This window comes from Polistes dominula, unplaced genomic scaffold (assembly GCF_049000335.1).
Source record: "Polistes dominula isolate Pdom_NZ unplaced genomic scaffold, Pdom_raw_medaka contig_436, whole genome shotgun sequence".
Lineage (NCBI taxonomy): Eukaryota > Metazoa > Arthropoda > Insecta > Hymenoptera > Vespidae > Polistes > Polistes dominula.
The window spans coordinates 99,903-113,299 of NW_028301050.1; the positions used below are offsets into that span (position 1 = coordinate 99,903).

Here is a 13,397-nt window from a genome sequence, read left to right on the forward strand (position 1 = left end):
CGAAAAATAAAAAAATCAACGATTTTTTTCGCAGTTTTTTGTAAAAAAAAAAAATAGTAAAAATTAATATTTTGACTTGGTTGTAGCATGCGAGATAGCCATTCATGTGTAGAGTATGTGGTTAAAATTTCAGAAGGATCGGTTGAGTAGTTAGTTAAATTTTTAAAAAGTCTGACTTTACCTTATTCTGCGATGCCTGCACCATATAGTATGCCTTCTGCTTCTTCAAAATACTCATTTTCTTCCATTCTAGCCTTTTTTCGTTTTGTCCTGGCCTCTATCAAAGCTTCTCCGCTCAAACAATTAGCTGAGCGCACGCGCCTGTTGCCGCGGTGACTAGCGTAATTGACTGCGATAGGGCCAAGTTTTATCTCCAAAACGTGCATTATTTTCAGTATTGAATCAAAACCTTCGTTGAAGATACAAACTGCTAATTTAAAAGCTATTTAAACAATTTTTTTACCATTAAATAGGTGTTTTTTTACCATTAAATAGATGTTTAGGCACCATAGCCCAAACGCATTTGTTGAAGCACTCATTATTATTTTAAATGTGTGGCCACCCAAACATCTTTCAAGTAATTTTGGTTTTGTCAAGTCAACATCAACCTTTTTTTTTTTTTGCTGCTTTATTCATGCAGAGACTTACACAACCGCAGATGGTTTGTCTCCTCTATCTGTAATATCTGTATGTGTTGTTCGCAAATTAATATACTTAGACTGCTCGGATCGTTCTAAAATTTTTGTTTGATAATTCTACATATGTCTTCTTTCATAAAATTAAAAAAAATTGATATTTTTAAAATGATAAAACAGAATGACTCCTTAACGATCGAAAACTGCAGCATTGGTTTTAAAAATTTCGATCTGGTGAATTTTTCCTACAAAATAAACAACGTGGAAGTCTCAAAACGTTTGTAAAAAATGATGCTCTGAAAGCATTGGTGAACATTGGGGAATATGCTACCAGAATGGAAGTTGATCATACAATAATGTTGCGACATTTTTTTGAATTTAGCAAGGTGAAAAAATGGATTAGTTGATACAGCACGATCTGATCGTGCAAAATAGGCTGGATCGGATAAAGGTAAGGTATGCTTATAATTACTAACCCGATCTTTATAAATGAATTAATATATAAAATTTTTCAGCATTCAATTTATTAACTGGATTTTTCGCTAACCAACTTTTATTTTTTTAAACATTTTGAATAGCTTATACAGGATAAATAGTTTGAAAATGAAGACAGTTTAAAAAATTCCATATTAAAGTTTATTGATTCTAAAGATCAGAATTTCTTAAAGACAGGCCAAAATTTCGTTGGGGAAAGTGTATTGAAACAAGTAGAGTTTATTTCGTTTAAATAAACTGGTTTTAAAAAAAGATTTGGAGTTTTCTTAAAAATCTGACATTTCATACGTATCAACCTAATATAACTACCTTTCTAACTAACTAGTGTACATCCAAAACAAAAAGTAGAAAAATAACGTTTGTAACATTTATTGATTACTATCGTGACACCTACAGGTGTTCCGCCAACGCTACGGTTAAAATGTTTTTTGCGATTCGCGAGAATCGCATTAATGGTCAGCGAGAGGTTCATAGAGAAGGGGAAAATATCCTTCGTCTTCGTGATTGGTGAAAATGCTTTGGAAAGACAGGGGCTTGCGGGGCGTGAGAAGTCATCGCTGGGCGAGAGAAAGCGGGAAACGGATCGAGAAGGGATATTAGTGAGGGACGGTAGGAGAAAAGGGGGTAATACGAGAGGGAGATTGGAAAGAAAATGTAAGAAGTCAAGAGAGGTTATCTATTGTTCCTACCATACTTACTATGTAACTACTCTTACGCTTAATTATTGTATTTTATCAGTATATGAGCTTGATTGTATACTTAACTCACCATTTACTTCTTAACAGTTGCATTTAATGTTTTAACAATCTACTAGCCACGCGAAAATATTTTCCGAAGAGATATATTTGAAAAAGCACAGTGCGAGTGATTTATGTAAGTTTTTTCTTATTATTTTTATTGCACACTGTTATTACATATTGTATAAATAACGGGAAAATATCATTCATTATTCAGGACAAAATGAAATACTGTGGGTGTGCAGGTAGTACAACTGTTTAAATAGTGTCTTCCGTACCTAATTTTTTCGGTATCAAATTGTTTTTTTATCAATCTAGAGATATGGTAAAAGTAGTAGCGAATAATAAATTAAGGTAGTCTTATTTATATTACACAGATGTAACGTTACACATCTACTGGCCAGTAGTGGGCCTACTGTCTATTAGCCTTCGCTAATTCGAACTAAACTGAACTGAACTAATTAACAACAGGTCGCTTCTCTTCTATATTTTTTTTATTTCTTGCTCGAAACTTTCCAACCATTCCTTACCATAAAATATCTTGATTTTTCCTTTACTTCCGATAAGGAATATTCCAGATTTTTAGATGCAACGAAACATTACACGACCCACTCTTTCAAGCAGCGGTATCGTGTAACTAGATTAAACAAATGCAGTTCCGAGAAACGATCTATTTCATCCTACAATAAACAATTTTTATCTTTGAAAATTTGTAAGCAGTCTATTAGGATCATACATTGCGCAAGCAGTTATACCAAATAATAACTCGTTTTTAAGAAAATAAGATGAAAAGTTTCATATTCTTAAAGTGAAAACTTCTTTAGAATCGTTGTGATTTGAAGGCAGATTAAACGAAAAAGCTAGGAGCTCGATGTAATTCAAATCGAGGAGCTCGATGATACGAAGAGAGATAATACTCGGTGTTACGAAAAGTGATGAAACGGCTATTTCACCAAAAAAAGAAAAAGAGTAAAATATATACAGTATGCTCTCGACTTTCACACATAATTGGTTCCTGAAAGGATGTGCGAATGTTGAATGTTCAAAAGTACAGGGATGTAAAAGAGTATGCATCAAAAACTGTGTTTTAAAGTATTTGTCTAAATTAGAAAAATACACAACACGTTGACGCACGCCCTAATGAAAGACTGAAACTGTTTTGTTCTCTTTATTTGAACAACATTGACATCTGATGGATAGTCTGATGTCCCCTAAAAAGGAACATCCGATTGCAGAGAATTAAAGAGTTAAATCTTTAAAAATGTGCGAAATAGCGAATTGTGCGAAAGTAGAAAGCGCAAAAGTCAAAGGTCACCTGTATATATACATCTATAGGATTAAGCCTGCGAGAGAATGAGATAGAATATTGTATACAGTATTTCCTATTCTCGGTCTCTTTTTTGTTTGATGCTTCGTAGTCCCCACTCTTGGCTACTAAGAATTGTATATACATGTGTGCTTGTGTGCACCTACATATACGTATATGCCATATATAGGCTTTTCACGTCAAGATAACAATTTTTTATTTCAAATGAAAATTTTTTCATTTCAAGATAACAATTTTTATTTTAAATGAACATTTTTCATTTCAAAACAACATTTTTTAGTTTCAAAATAACAATTAATAAAACAGTTAGAAATAAAATAATGAATGATAATTTAAGAAACTAATCCACATAATGTGATATGTTAATTTTTTAAATTTATGTGCAATCATATTTAAAACAGTATTTATGGAATTAAATTCAGAAAATAATAATCTTTAACTCATTAATAACATTGTCCATTTTGTTAAGGGATGAATCTCCCACTTTAAATATAACCAATGAAGAATTGTGTAACCAATAATAAACACCGATGATATTAATGATAAATAGTTATCTTTTTTACAAGCCCATTGGTTAAAAACGTATATAAATATTATATGTATTTTTTATGAAGATGTCTTTTCTAATTTTGTTTTATTAAATTTTAAAAATACTGATAGTGGTGTAGAGGACGAAAATTAAACGCATTTTTTTTATAAAATTTATTTATTTTTAAAGATTATTATCTTCTGAATTTAATTCTATAAATGCTGTTTTAAATATGATTCCACATAAATTTTAAAAATAAACATATCACATTATGTGAATTATTTTTTTAATTATCATTCATTATTTTCTTTTTAACTGTTTTTTAAATTGTTATTTTAAAATGAAAAAAATGTTCATTTGAAATGACAAATTGTTATCTTGACCTGAAAAACACCTACTTAAAAACTCAAGATAGTTTCTTGACTCGCAACTAGATGGCAAATACAATTTGCAGTTTTTTACAAGTAAAAACTACATTGTAGGCTAAATACAAAATTCTAGTAACTGCTAAATGTTATTAATTTACAGAATTATGTCTGTAGTATATTTTATATACGTTTGTTCGGTGGCCTATCAAGTCAAGTTGCCGACAGCAGAAATAGAGATGACTTTTAACCCCAAGATTAAGATTTTATTTTATTACGACTTCTTTTCTATTTTTTTACACAAGGATGGCGAACCTATGACCAACGGGTCAGATGTTGACCCACGCAAATCTCTGTACCAATGCACGCATTGATGATGATCAGAAACTAAAAATTGAAAATATTATATTAAGGGGTCTACTCCAATTAGACACACTAAAAAAGACATTTCTTTAGAATTTTTTTAACAGTTTTATATTATAAATATTGATATATAATTTATTGCACTGTATTAATGCACTATCGAACTACAATAAACAATTTTTTTTGTATATTTTAGTAACTTTTTATACATGAAAATGATACTTCAAAAAACGTCCTAAAAAAAGGTGTGTCCTCGCTGTTGATAAAATCTCTGGAATGGTGGGTCTGAAACAAAAAAATCTAACATTGTTTGATTCAGTATATTCATAGCTATAGCGCATATCGAAAGATTTTTGATTTTTGAAAAATTGAAAAAATGGCGGACATTTTTCGAAAAAAATGAAAAAACACGTTTTTTTACTGTTTTTGGCCAAAAAAAATAGTTAAAATCAAAATCTAAAAAAACCCTTGATATGCGCTATAGCTATACAAGTAAAGAATATGTGGTAAAAATTTCAGAGGGATTGGACTAGTAGTTTCGGAGATTTTATCAACAAGGCTTTGGAAAGCGTTGTTTTGAGAAAAACGCGTTTAAAGTTTTTTTCAAGGAAAAATCGTGAAAAAATTTTACCTGTTCTTAATCAGCGATACCTGCACTATACATTATAACTTACTCTTCTTCATAACGTTCATTTTTATCCAAAATAGCGTTTCTGCGTTGCGTCCTAGCTTCTTTAGAGGAATTAGTGCTGCGGCGGTTTGCTACACGTATGCGTTCTCTGTCACGTTCGGAAGCAAAGTGCATGACGCTCGGGCCAATTTTGACTCCCATTACTGACATAATTTTCAAAACTGTTTAAAAACCTTCATTGAAAATATAAGCAGCTGTTTGACAAGCGATTTGAACAATAATTTTGCCGCTAAAGACGTGTTTAGGAGCCATTGCCCAAACGCAGTTGTTGAACGACTCATTGTTTTTCTGCGTGTTTCTACCAAGGCATCTTTCCAGTAATTCTGGCTTTGTTAAATCTTCGTAGATTGGTTTTAGAATGTCTTGAACATCTTTTGCAAGAGCAGGAGGATGTTTGAAACTTTTAACTGTCTTGTCTCTTACAGCTTTCTTGTACTTCCACTAAGAGTCGGAACAGTATGAATGCTGAGGGTTGCTATCAGTTGAAATTTTATGATAATATTTATGAAATATCACATCATCATAATTTAATAAACTATATTATATCATCTTCAGTTAGGTATATATATTTCTTTTTCTGTCTGAAACCACCCCCACAATAGGGACAATAAATAGCAGCTTCTTCGGTGAACAAGAAAGCGCGCGGTATCTAACCGAGCGGAGTAAGATAAAGCTCGCAAAAAAGTACAGTTACACTGCTCCGATCTTTATAAAATTTTAGTATGATACTTCTAGATATGTATACTTTCAAAAAATGTAAAAAAAAATCGATTTTTTGAAAATTCTAATTAGGGTAGACCCCTTAAGGGGGTAATCTGGTCTGGAGGTATGAGTTTTAGGTACTTTTTAAAGTGCAACAACAAAAAGACGAATAACATTTTCACTATCCATAATATTACAAGATATTTATTAATATTTCAAGAATACTTGAAAAAAAATATTTGAAAAAATTCAAAATTGAAAAAGATATAGGCTGATGAAGTAGGGGGTCCCAAAAAAATGGCGCGTTACGGTTGTCACAATTGCAACTCTTCTAATAATCCGAAATAAAAAAAAATTAATAATTAGGAATGACGTTGCTATCGTACTAACTAAAAAATAGTTTAAAAAAATTGTTTTAATTTATTAAATTGCGGCTGTCTGAAAAATGATACATTATTTTTACCACTTTCTTTTTTACTTTTCCGAATTTTTTTTAAAAATAGTAAAAATTAAAAATTATTATAAAAGTCTAGTTAGTATGATAGAAAAATTCATAGAGAAAACTCTCACCAAATTTTAAGTAAATCGGTTCAGTAGATCTTGAAAAATCATGACAACCGTAAAAAAAACAGTTTCGAGAAAAACGCGTTCAAAGTTTCGCGTAATAAGGGTAGGATATAGGATGCTGCGTCACTAGAACAGCTATATCTCCGAAAATAATTTGAATTTTGAAAAACCCTCTTAAGGACACATTCCTAAAAGGTTAAGCTTGTAAAATATGAAAAAAAATCGATTTTTTTAAATTTCTAGACCAAAATACCCCCTTCAGGGTTCATTCTGGTTTATACACCGAAAAAACAGGCTATTTTCACCATTTTTTTTTAGGCTTTGTAGGATACATATACATATAAAAGTTGTTGGGTATGATAAATACACTCTGGAAGTACAAGAAAAAAATTTTTTTTTATTGTTTTTAACGTTTTTTGATATCCAAAATGGCTGACAAACGTGAACCCTTCAAAAGTAGGTATGCTGTTGGCGGGCATCGAAATTTGAGAACGGGTGATCTAAAACAAAAAAATTAAACGGTTATAAATTAAGTATGACAATGGCTATCGGGTATGCTAAAACTATCAATTTTTATGAAAACAAACCCAAATGACGGCCATTTTTCGAAAAAATAAAAAAATCAACGATTTTTTTCGCAGTTTTTTGTAAAAAAAAAAATAGTAAAAATTAATATTTTGACTTGGTTGTAGCATGCGAGATAGCCATTCATGTGTAGAGTATGTGGTTAAAATTTCAGAAGGATCGGTTGAGTAGTTAGTTAAATTTTTAAAAAGTCTGACTTTACCTTATTCTGCGATGCCTGCACCATATAGTATGCCTTCTGCTTCTTCAAAATACTCATTTTCTTCCATTCTAGCCTTTTTTCGTTTTGTCCTGGCCTCTATCAAAGCTTCTCCGCTCAAACAATTAGCTGAGCGCACGCGCCTGTTGCCGCGGTGACTAGCGTAATTGACTGCGATAGGGCCAAGTTTTATCTCCAAAACGTGCATTATTTTCAGTATTGAATCAAAACCTTCGTTGAAGATACAAACTGCTAATTTAAAAGCTATTTAAACAATTTTTTTACCATTAAATAGGTGTTTTTTTACCATTAAATAGATGTTTAGGCACCATAGCCCAAACGCATTTGTTGAAGCACTCATTATTATTTTAAATGTGTGGCCACCCAAACATCTTTCAAGTAATTTTGGTTTTGTCAAGTCAACATCAACCTTTTTTTTTGCTGCTTTATTCATGCAGAGACTTACACAACCGCAGATGGTTTGTCTCCTCTATCTGTAATATCTCTAGTGTTTGGGTCGCAATATAATATACTTAGACTGCTCGGATCGTTCTAAAATTTTTGTATGATAATTCTACATATGTCTACTTTCATGAAATTAAAAAAATTGATATTTTTAAAATGATAAACCAGAATGAACCCTTAATATAAAGAAATTGTATATTTGTTTTGTTTGTATTTTTCGCATTTCGTGTTTTTATTATTTCATTAACAACATCATTTTGGTTTATCAGTGGGGGAGCAAAGACTCTGCCAGATATTTATTGATATTTAGTATGTATTGGTGAGTATCCTATGTGCAAAAAAAACCGTATAATCGATCAATTACATTAGTAGTAACTACAGGTACGTATCATAATTTATTTTCGTAACTATAATATGAACAATAGGATATTTTCAACTTCATTTATGCAATTATTTGAAAATAGTTCACAAATAGGTGAAATAAATAGAATTATAATATTTGAATTTAGTCAGTTCTCTCTGTTGCCTTTTACGAAACTTTTACTCACCGACCCTTTCCAAATATTACATATCTTTTGTAAATTTATATATCTTTAGAATCTAAATAGCCACCTGCGATAAAGAAGTTTCACTTCAAAAGTCCGCACGGAGTTGCCTTCGTTTTTTTTATTTTGTAGCCTTTAAGCTGCGTTCCACTATCGTAATTTTGTTTTGATTGTCAGTGTCACTCCCTGTTGTGAAAGTTTAGCTGCATTTACAGCTTTTTTCAGTACTGCAAATAGTACTGCAAAAAAAATTATATGCGTCATTACATTGCTTATAAAAAACAGTATTAATTTCTCCAATTTCATTTTTTTCAAATATCTACGATTTACGAGATAAACGCTGGCTAGTAAATCTATGAACACCCTGTATATTTAAAATAAATTTATTGCAATAATTTGACTTATTTTTCAGATATAATGTTCCTTACGATCTTCTTAAGTTCAATTGTATTACTAATTTTATTGCACTGCAAAATAAAATATGGAAGAATTGGAAGAATACTGAACAGTCTTCCAGGACCAGACACTTATCCCATTATTGGAAATCTGCATCATATCAAGGATGGTAAGTTGTTCTCGAAGTAAAACTTCTATAAATAAACAATTTTTTGTCAATTGCTATATCTATCTAACACAAGCATTTTCTTTAAGTTCCAGATAATGTGATTAAAAAAATTGTGGAATATAATAATAAATATTTTCCAATTTACAAAATCTCGACCTTTGGGTATTACATGGTATTTCTACTTCATCCAGATGATATTAAGGTAAATGATTAAAAAACAGAAGCAAGGTACATTTTTTTCTTCCTTTTCCGCTATATTCAATATACTTAAACAAGTAGCAAAATTTTGTCGAACAAAGAAAGAAGAAATTTTCTTGACAGGTTCTGATGACAAGCACAGAAAATATTGATAAAGAACATGTTTATTATTTCTTGAGGCCCTGGTTATCCTATGGATTGCTTACTAGTACAGGTATCAACTCAATAAAATAATAATAACTTTATATATTTATTAGTATTTATTGATTTGTATCATGTGTAAGGTAAGAAATGGCAAAAACGGCGGAAAATGTTGACACCTGCATTCCACTTTAAAATTTTGGAACATAGTGTTATTACTTTCAACAAAGAGGCACACTGCTTAATTAAATCGCTAAAACAAGAAAGTGAAGGAAACGCTGTTATTAAAAATTTACAATCATTAATTACGCGACATACTCTAAACATAATATGTGGTATGTAGACAACAATTTTTTTATTTATTGATTTTGAAAGTAGAAAAATAATTTCTGCAAGCGTATTTGTAGAAACGGCTCTGGGTATCTCTTTAAAGGAAAAGAAAGAACATGCATCTAAGTATCGTGATGCTATTCACTCTTTCGGAAAAATCGTTCCTTACAGGTAATTAATATTTTTGTTTCTTAGGAGTGTATTAGTCAAATATGAAAAGGAATGTGATTAAAAGAAAATACTTTCGTTTAATAGACTCCTTAGACCTTGGTTTTACATAGAGTGGATATTTGCACTTTCTTCAGTTGGTCGGCTTCATAAAAGAGCATTAAACACATTACATAGTTTTTCAAGAAACGTAAGTATATCGCTCAAATGCGCTAAAAATTCAAATTGCGTTTACATAATTTTTCAAATTGCTACATATATTACAGATAATTGCAGAAAGAAAACTATTTCATGAAAAAACTAATAGAAAATATTTATATCAATTTGAAAAAACGGATAATATCGACACTTCTTTTCAAAACTCAGAAGAAAAAAATACAAGTATTTTAACTATTGTGATATAATAAATGCTTATTTTAGAGAAAACATTATTCATATATTATTCCACAGATTCGATATATAAGAAAAGACTTTCTATGCTTGATCTACTTATAGCATATTCTCTAGATAGTAATGAAATTGATGATAAAGGAATTCAAGAGGAAGTAGATACTTTTATGTTTGAGGTAAGCTGTATTATTTAATTCAAATTATTTGTTGAGAATAGTAGGTAATAATTACTAAAAATAGTATTTATTAGTAATGTCGTAAATTTGGCAATACATGAATTATTTTTATCAGAGGAATGAATAAAATAGGGATGGATAAGTAAATCAATGTACACCAATTTACGTGGTTTCAATACCACTTGCCCCGAGCATAAAAACTTTCACAGTATTGAGAGAAATGTCGGAACAAGCGAATACTTTATTTCATAAAGAAATTATACAAATAAATAGTAGCTCAAAGATAGTCAAAGAAAAGAATTAAGTAAAATGTAAATATCCCGCGAGATATCTTTTTCGCATGCTAGAGAGCTCTCTTACCTTATTTATTACACCGGAAACCTGTAGATGTCATGAAGTGTAGTTCGATCCGCGATCCAACTTAAGGACACACTTTTTCTTGTCGCAGATTTCCTTTATTTCTCGAGTACACAACCTAGATCCCGAATATTCTATTTTCATTTCCATGTGGCTGTTCGTAAGGTGATGAGTGCTGCGATCTGGATAGGTGAACGCTAAGAATCTGGCACGTCTAGGAGTCTCGTACGTGAGCGTAATTCTGAGTTCTCCTTTTACTATACATTACGATGCAACCAGCCTTGCAAAATACTTTGGTACTGCTCCCCTTAACACTTAGAATTTGCACAAGAACGTTCCGGGTATACGAAATGAACTGATTCGATTAAAACGCACGCTAATTGAGAAACTCAGAAAAAAGCCGATATGGCGTATCAATATCTGTACATAACGATCTATATAGCTACCTGTCTGACATGGAAATGGATACTTGTACTGCCCAAACACACGACCCAATGCACCACCTCACCATTGCTATATATTGGGGCATGCCCTTGCATGCCCTTGCTACTCTATCAACGCTACATTTACTAAAGCAGTTCAGTTCGAAGTAAATAACAACTAAAAAACACTTATTTTTTGACCGTTTTATTTATGTTGTAGTTATCTCCTTTCTTTATGAATTTTTCTTAACTCATGTTAGTGTTTTAAAGCAAAATACAATATAACTTTTTGGTAAATTCTTAAAATATTTAAGTTGGATTGTTACTATACAGTTCCACAAGAAAATCTATATGCAATTTTCCAAAGATTTTCATTTAGAAAAGATTCAATTATTAAGAGATTCGTTTCAATTGCAATTTTATTAAAGATAAAAGTAATGATGAAACCCATGTCAAAAAAACAGCATATCAAGTTTCATTTTTCATCAATTGCAAAATCTTTTGTGCGTTAAGGGAACATTTATCTGTGAGTATTAGGTCCCTTTAGGCAATATCTAAAATATAAGAAACATTAAACGTTATCATCGAAACTTTCCTTCGTTAGAATTGATACCATGTAGTAGCGAAGAAAAGAAATATAGTTTTTAATACAATATTTTATGAGAAAAGGTTTTTTACAGGGTCACGACACAACATCAATGGCATTGATCTTTGCTTTGAGTCTCTTTGCGAAACACCAAGATGTCCAGGTATTCTTTCTATCTGAATAAATAATTAAAACATTGAGCGGCAAAGATCACGACGAATCTATATTGAATAAGTAATAGATTTTTTATTGATAGCAACGTATAAGGGACGAAGTGAACGCAATTATGCTTGATGATGATTACGATCTGACGACCTCAGATCTTCAAGAATTATCGTACCTGGATAGGTGTATAAAGGAATCACTCCGTTTATATCCAAGCGTTCCTTTCATATCTCGTACCTTAACTCATGACTTGCAGCTAAGTACGTAATATAGTTACATTTTACGTGGATTTTAACTTTTGTATTTTAATGAAATGTTTAATTAATTTTTAGATAATTCTTTAATTCCATCAGGAACAATATGCGCGATTTACATATATAGCGTACACAGAAATCCAAGATATTGGCCAGATCCTAATGTTTTTGATCCCGACAGATTTTTACCAGAAAATGTTAAAGGGCATTATCCTTTCTCCTATATTCCATTCAGTGCTGGCCCAAGAAACTGTATTGGTAAATATCGTAATTACTGGTAATAAATGAATCTACCTATTTAGGTGTTTATTTTATTATAGGTCAAAAATATGCAATGTTAGAGCTTAAACTGATAGTAGCTCATATAGTGCGAAATTTCTATTTAGAACCAGTGGATAATATTGATGATGTTGAGATAACAGTTGGTTTAACTTTAAATTCTTCCAAACCACTACACGTGAAGTTCATTCCCGTTAATGAATTATAATTTTACTTTAAATTCTGTCAAAAATCATATAAATTGAAACACAAATATATGTAATTTAATTGCAATTGATAATTTCTTTGCATTAAAGTTTTAATGTTGTGATAGTTAAAGATATTGGGGAAAAGAATTCTTATAGAGCAACTAAAAAATCTGAATATACACCACTTATACTAGCTTGCTAATATTTTATGATAATGTTATTGTTTTTAATCGTAAATTTTTTTGATAATTCATACATCTTATTATGAATCGTTTTGTTTAGTATAATAGTAATAGTATCATGGGATAAAAGCTTAAAATACTAATGTATTGTAAATAAAAATAAAAGAGTTTACCATTATTTATAAGGATTAAACGAGTTATTATTATTTATTAGCGTTACGAACCAAGTTCATTGTTCAGTCCTTTAGCAAAAAGTTCAGCATTCCCATTCTCTGATTCTTCATTTAATAACCGATCAAAATAATTTTTCCACGTTTTTAATATCTCCGTTGCATCCGAAACTAAATTATTGTTTGTATCTTTCACTAGATCCGTCCTAGCTTGAAATCTCTTTCTGAGTCTATTTATCCCCGCGTACATACCACGGACGTTGCTGCTTTGACAATTTTCATCTATTTCTTCAAAATTTTTGTTTTAAAAATTGTCGCTTTATATTCCTAATTAAATTATGAGTCGATTGCCTAATATTATAAAATTGGTCCCGGGTTAGATCCGTGTTTTGGGTCAGCCACGAGATAAAAGAATTTCATAGCTATATGAACTTGGTTTGTTTCATTTATAAGAATCAAAGACCTAAGTAAGTTTTTCTCTCGTTCCCATCCGTAATTTAAATACTGAAGCATATTTTACAAATTGACCGGACAATCTATACAATCCCCATAATATATACATTCACCGCGCGCGCGCGTATAATGTATATAAAATGTATACAATGTATATAAAAATTTTTC

The 13,397-nt window shown here is 30.9% G+C and overlaps 1 protein-coding gene across 1 annotated transcript; it reads left to right on the plus strand.

Moving 5' to 3' along the window:
• Positions 1-1,846: 1,846 nt before the first annotated feature.
• Positions 1,847-12,784, plus strand: LOC107072637 (cytochrome P450 4C1). Its single transcript, XM_015332725.2, has 13 exons — positions 1,847-2,003; positions 8,618-8,770; positions 8,857-8,972; positions 9,092-9,182; positions 9,253-9,444; positions 9,517-9,610; positions 9,695-9,797; positions 9,874-9,988; positions 10,058-10,173; positions 11,633-11,701; positions 11,795-11,963; positions 12,036-12,215; positions 12,278-12,784. The coding sequence occupies exons 2-13, from the start codon at positions 8,623-8,625 to the stop codon at positions 12,442-12,444; spliced, it is 1,560 nt and encodes a 519-aa protein (XP_015188211.1). The 5' UTR covers positions 1,847-2,003; positions 8,618-8,622; the 3' UTR covers positions 12,445-12,784.
• Positions 12,785-13,397: the final 613 nt, after the last annotated feature.

Excerpts from the sequence above, each read along its gene's own strand:
- LOC107072637 (XM_015332725.2), top strand. The coding sequence starts at position 8,623 with ATGTTCCTTACGATCTTCTTAAGTTCAATTGTATTACTAATTTTATTG. Across the intron at positions 8,973-9,091 it reads TTCATCCAGATGATATTAAG|GTTCTGATGACAAGCACAGA; the intron begins GTAAATGATTAA and ends TTTTCTTGACAG. Across the intron at positions 11,702-11,794 it reads CGAAACACCAAGATGTCCAG|CAACGTATAAGGGACGAAGT; the intron begins GTATTCTTTCTA and ends TTTTATTGATAG.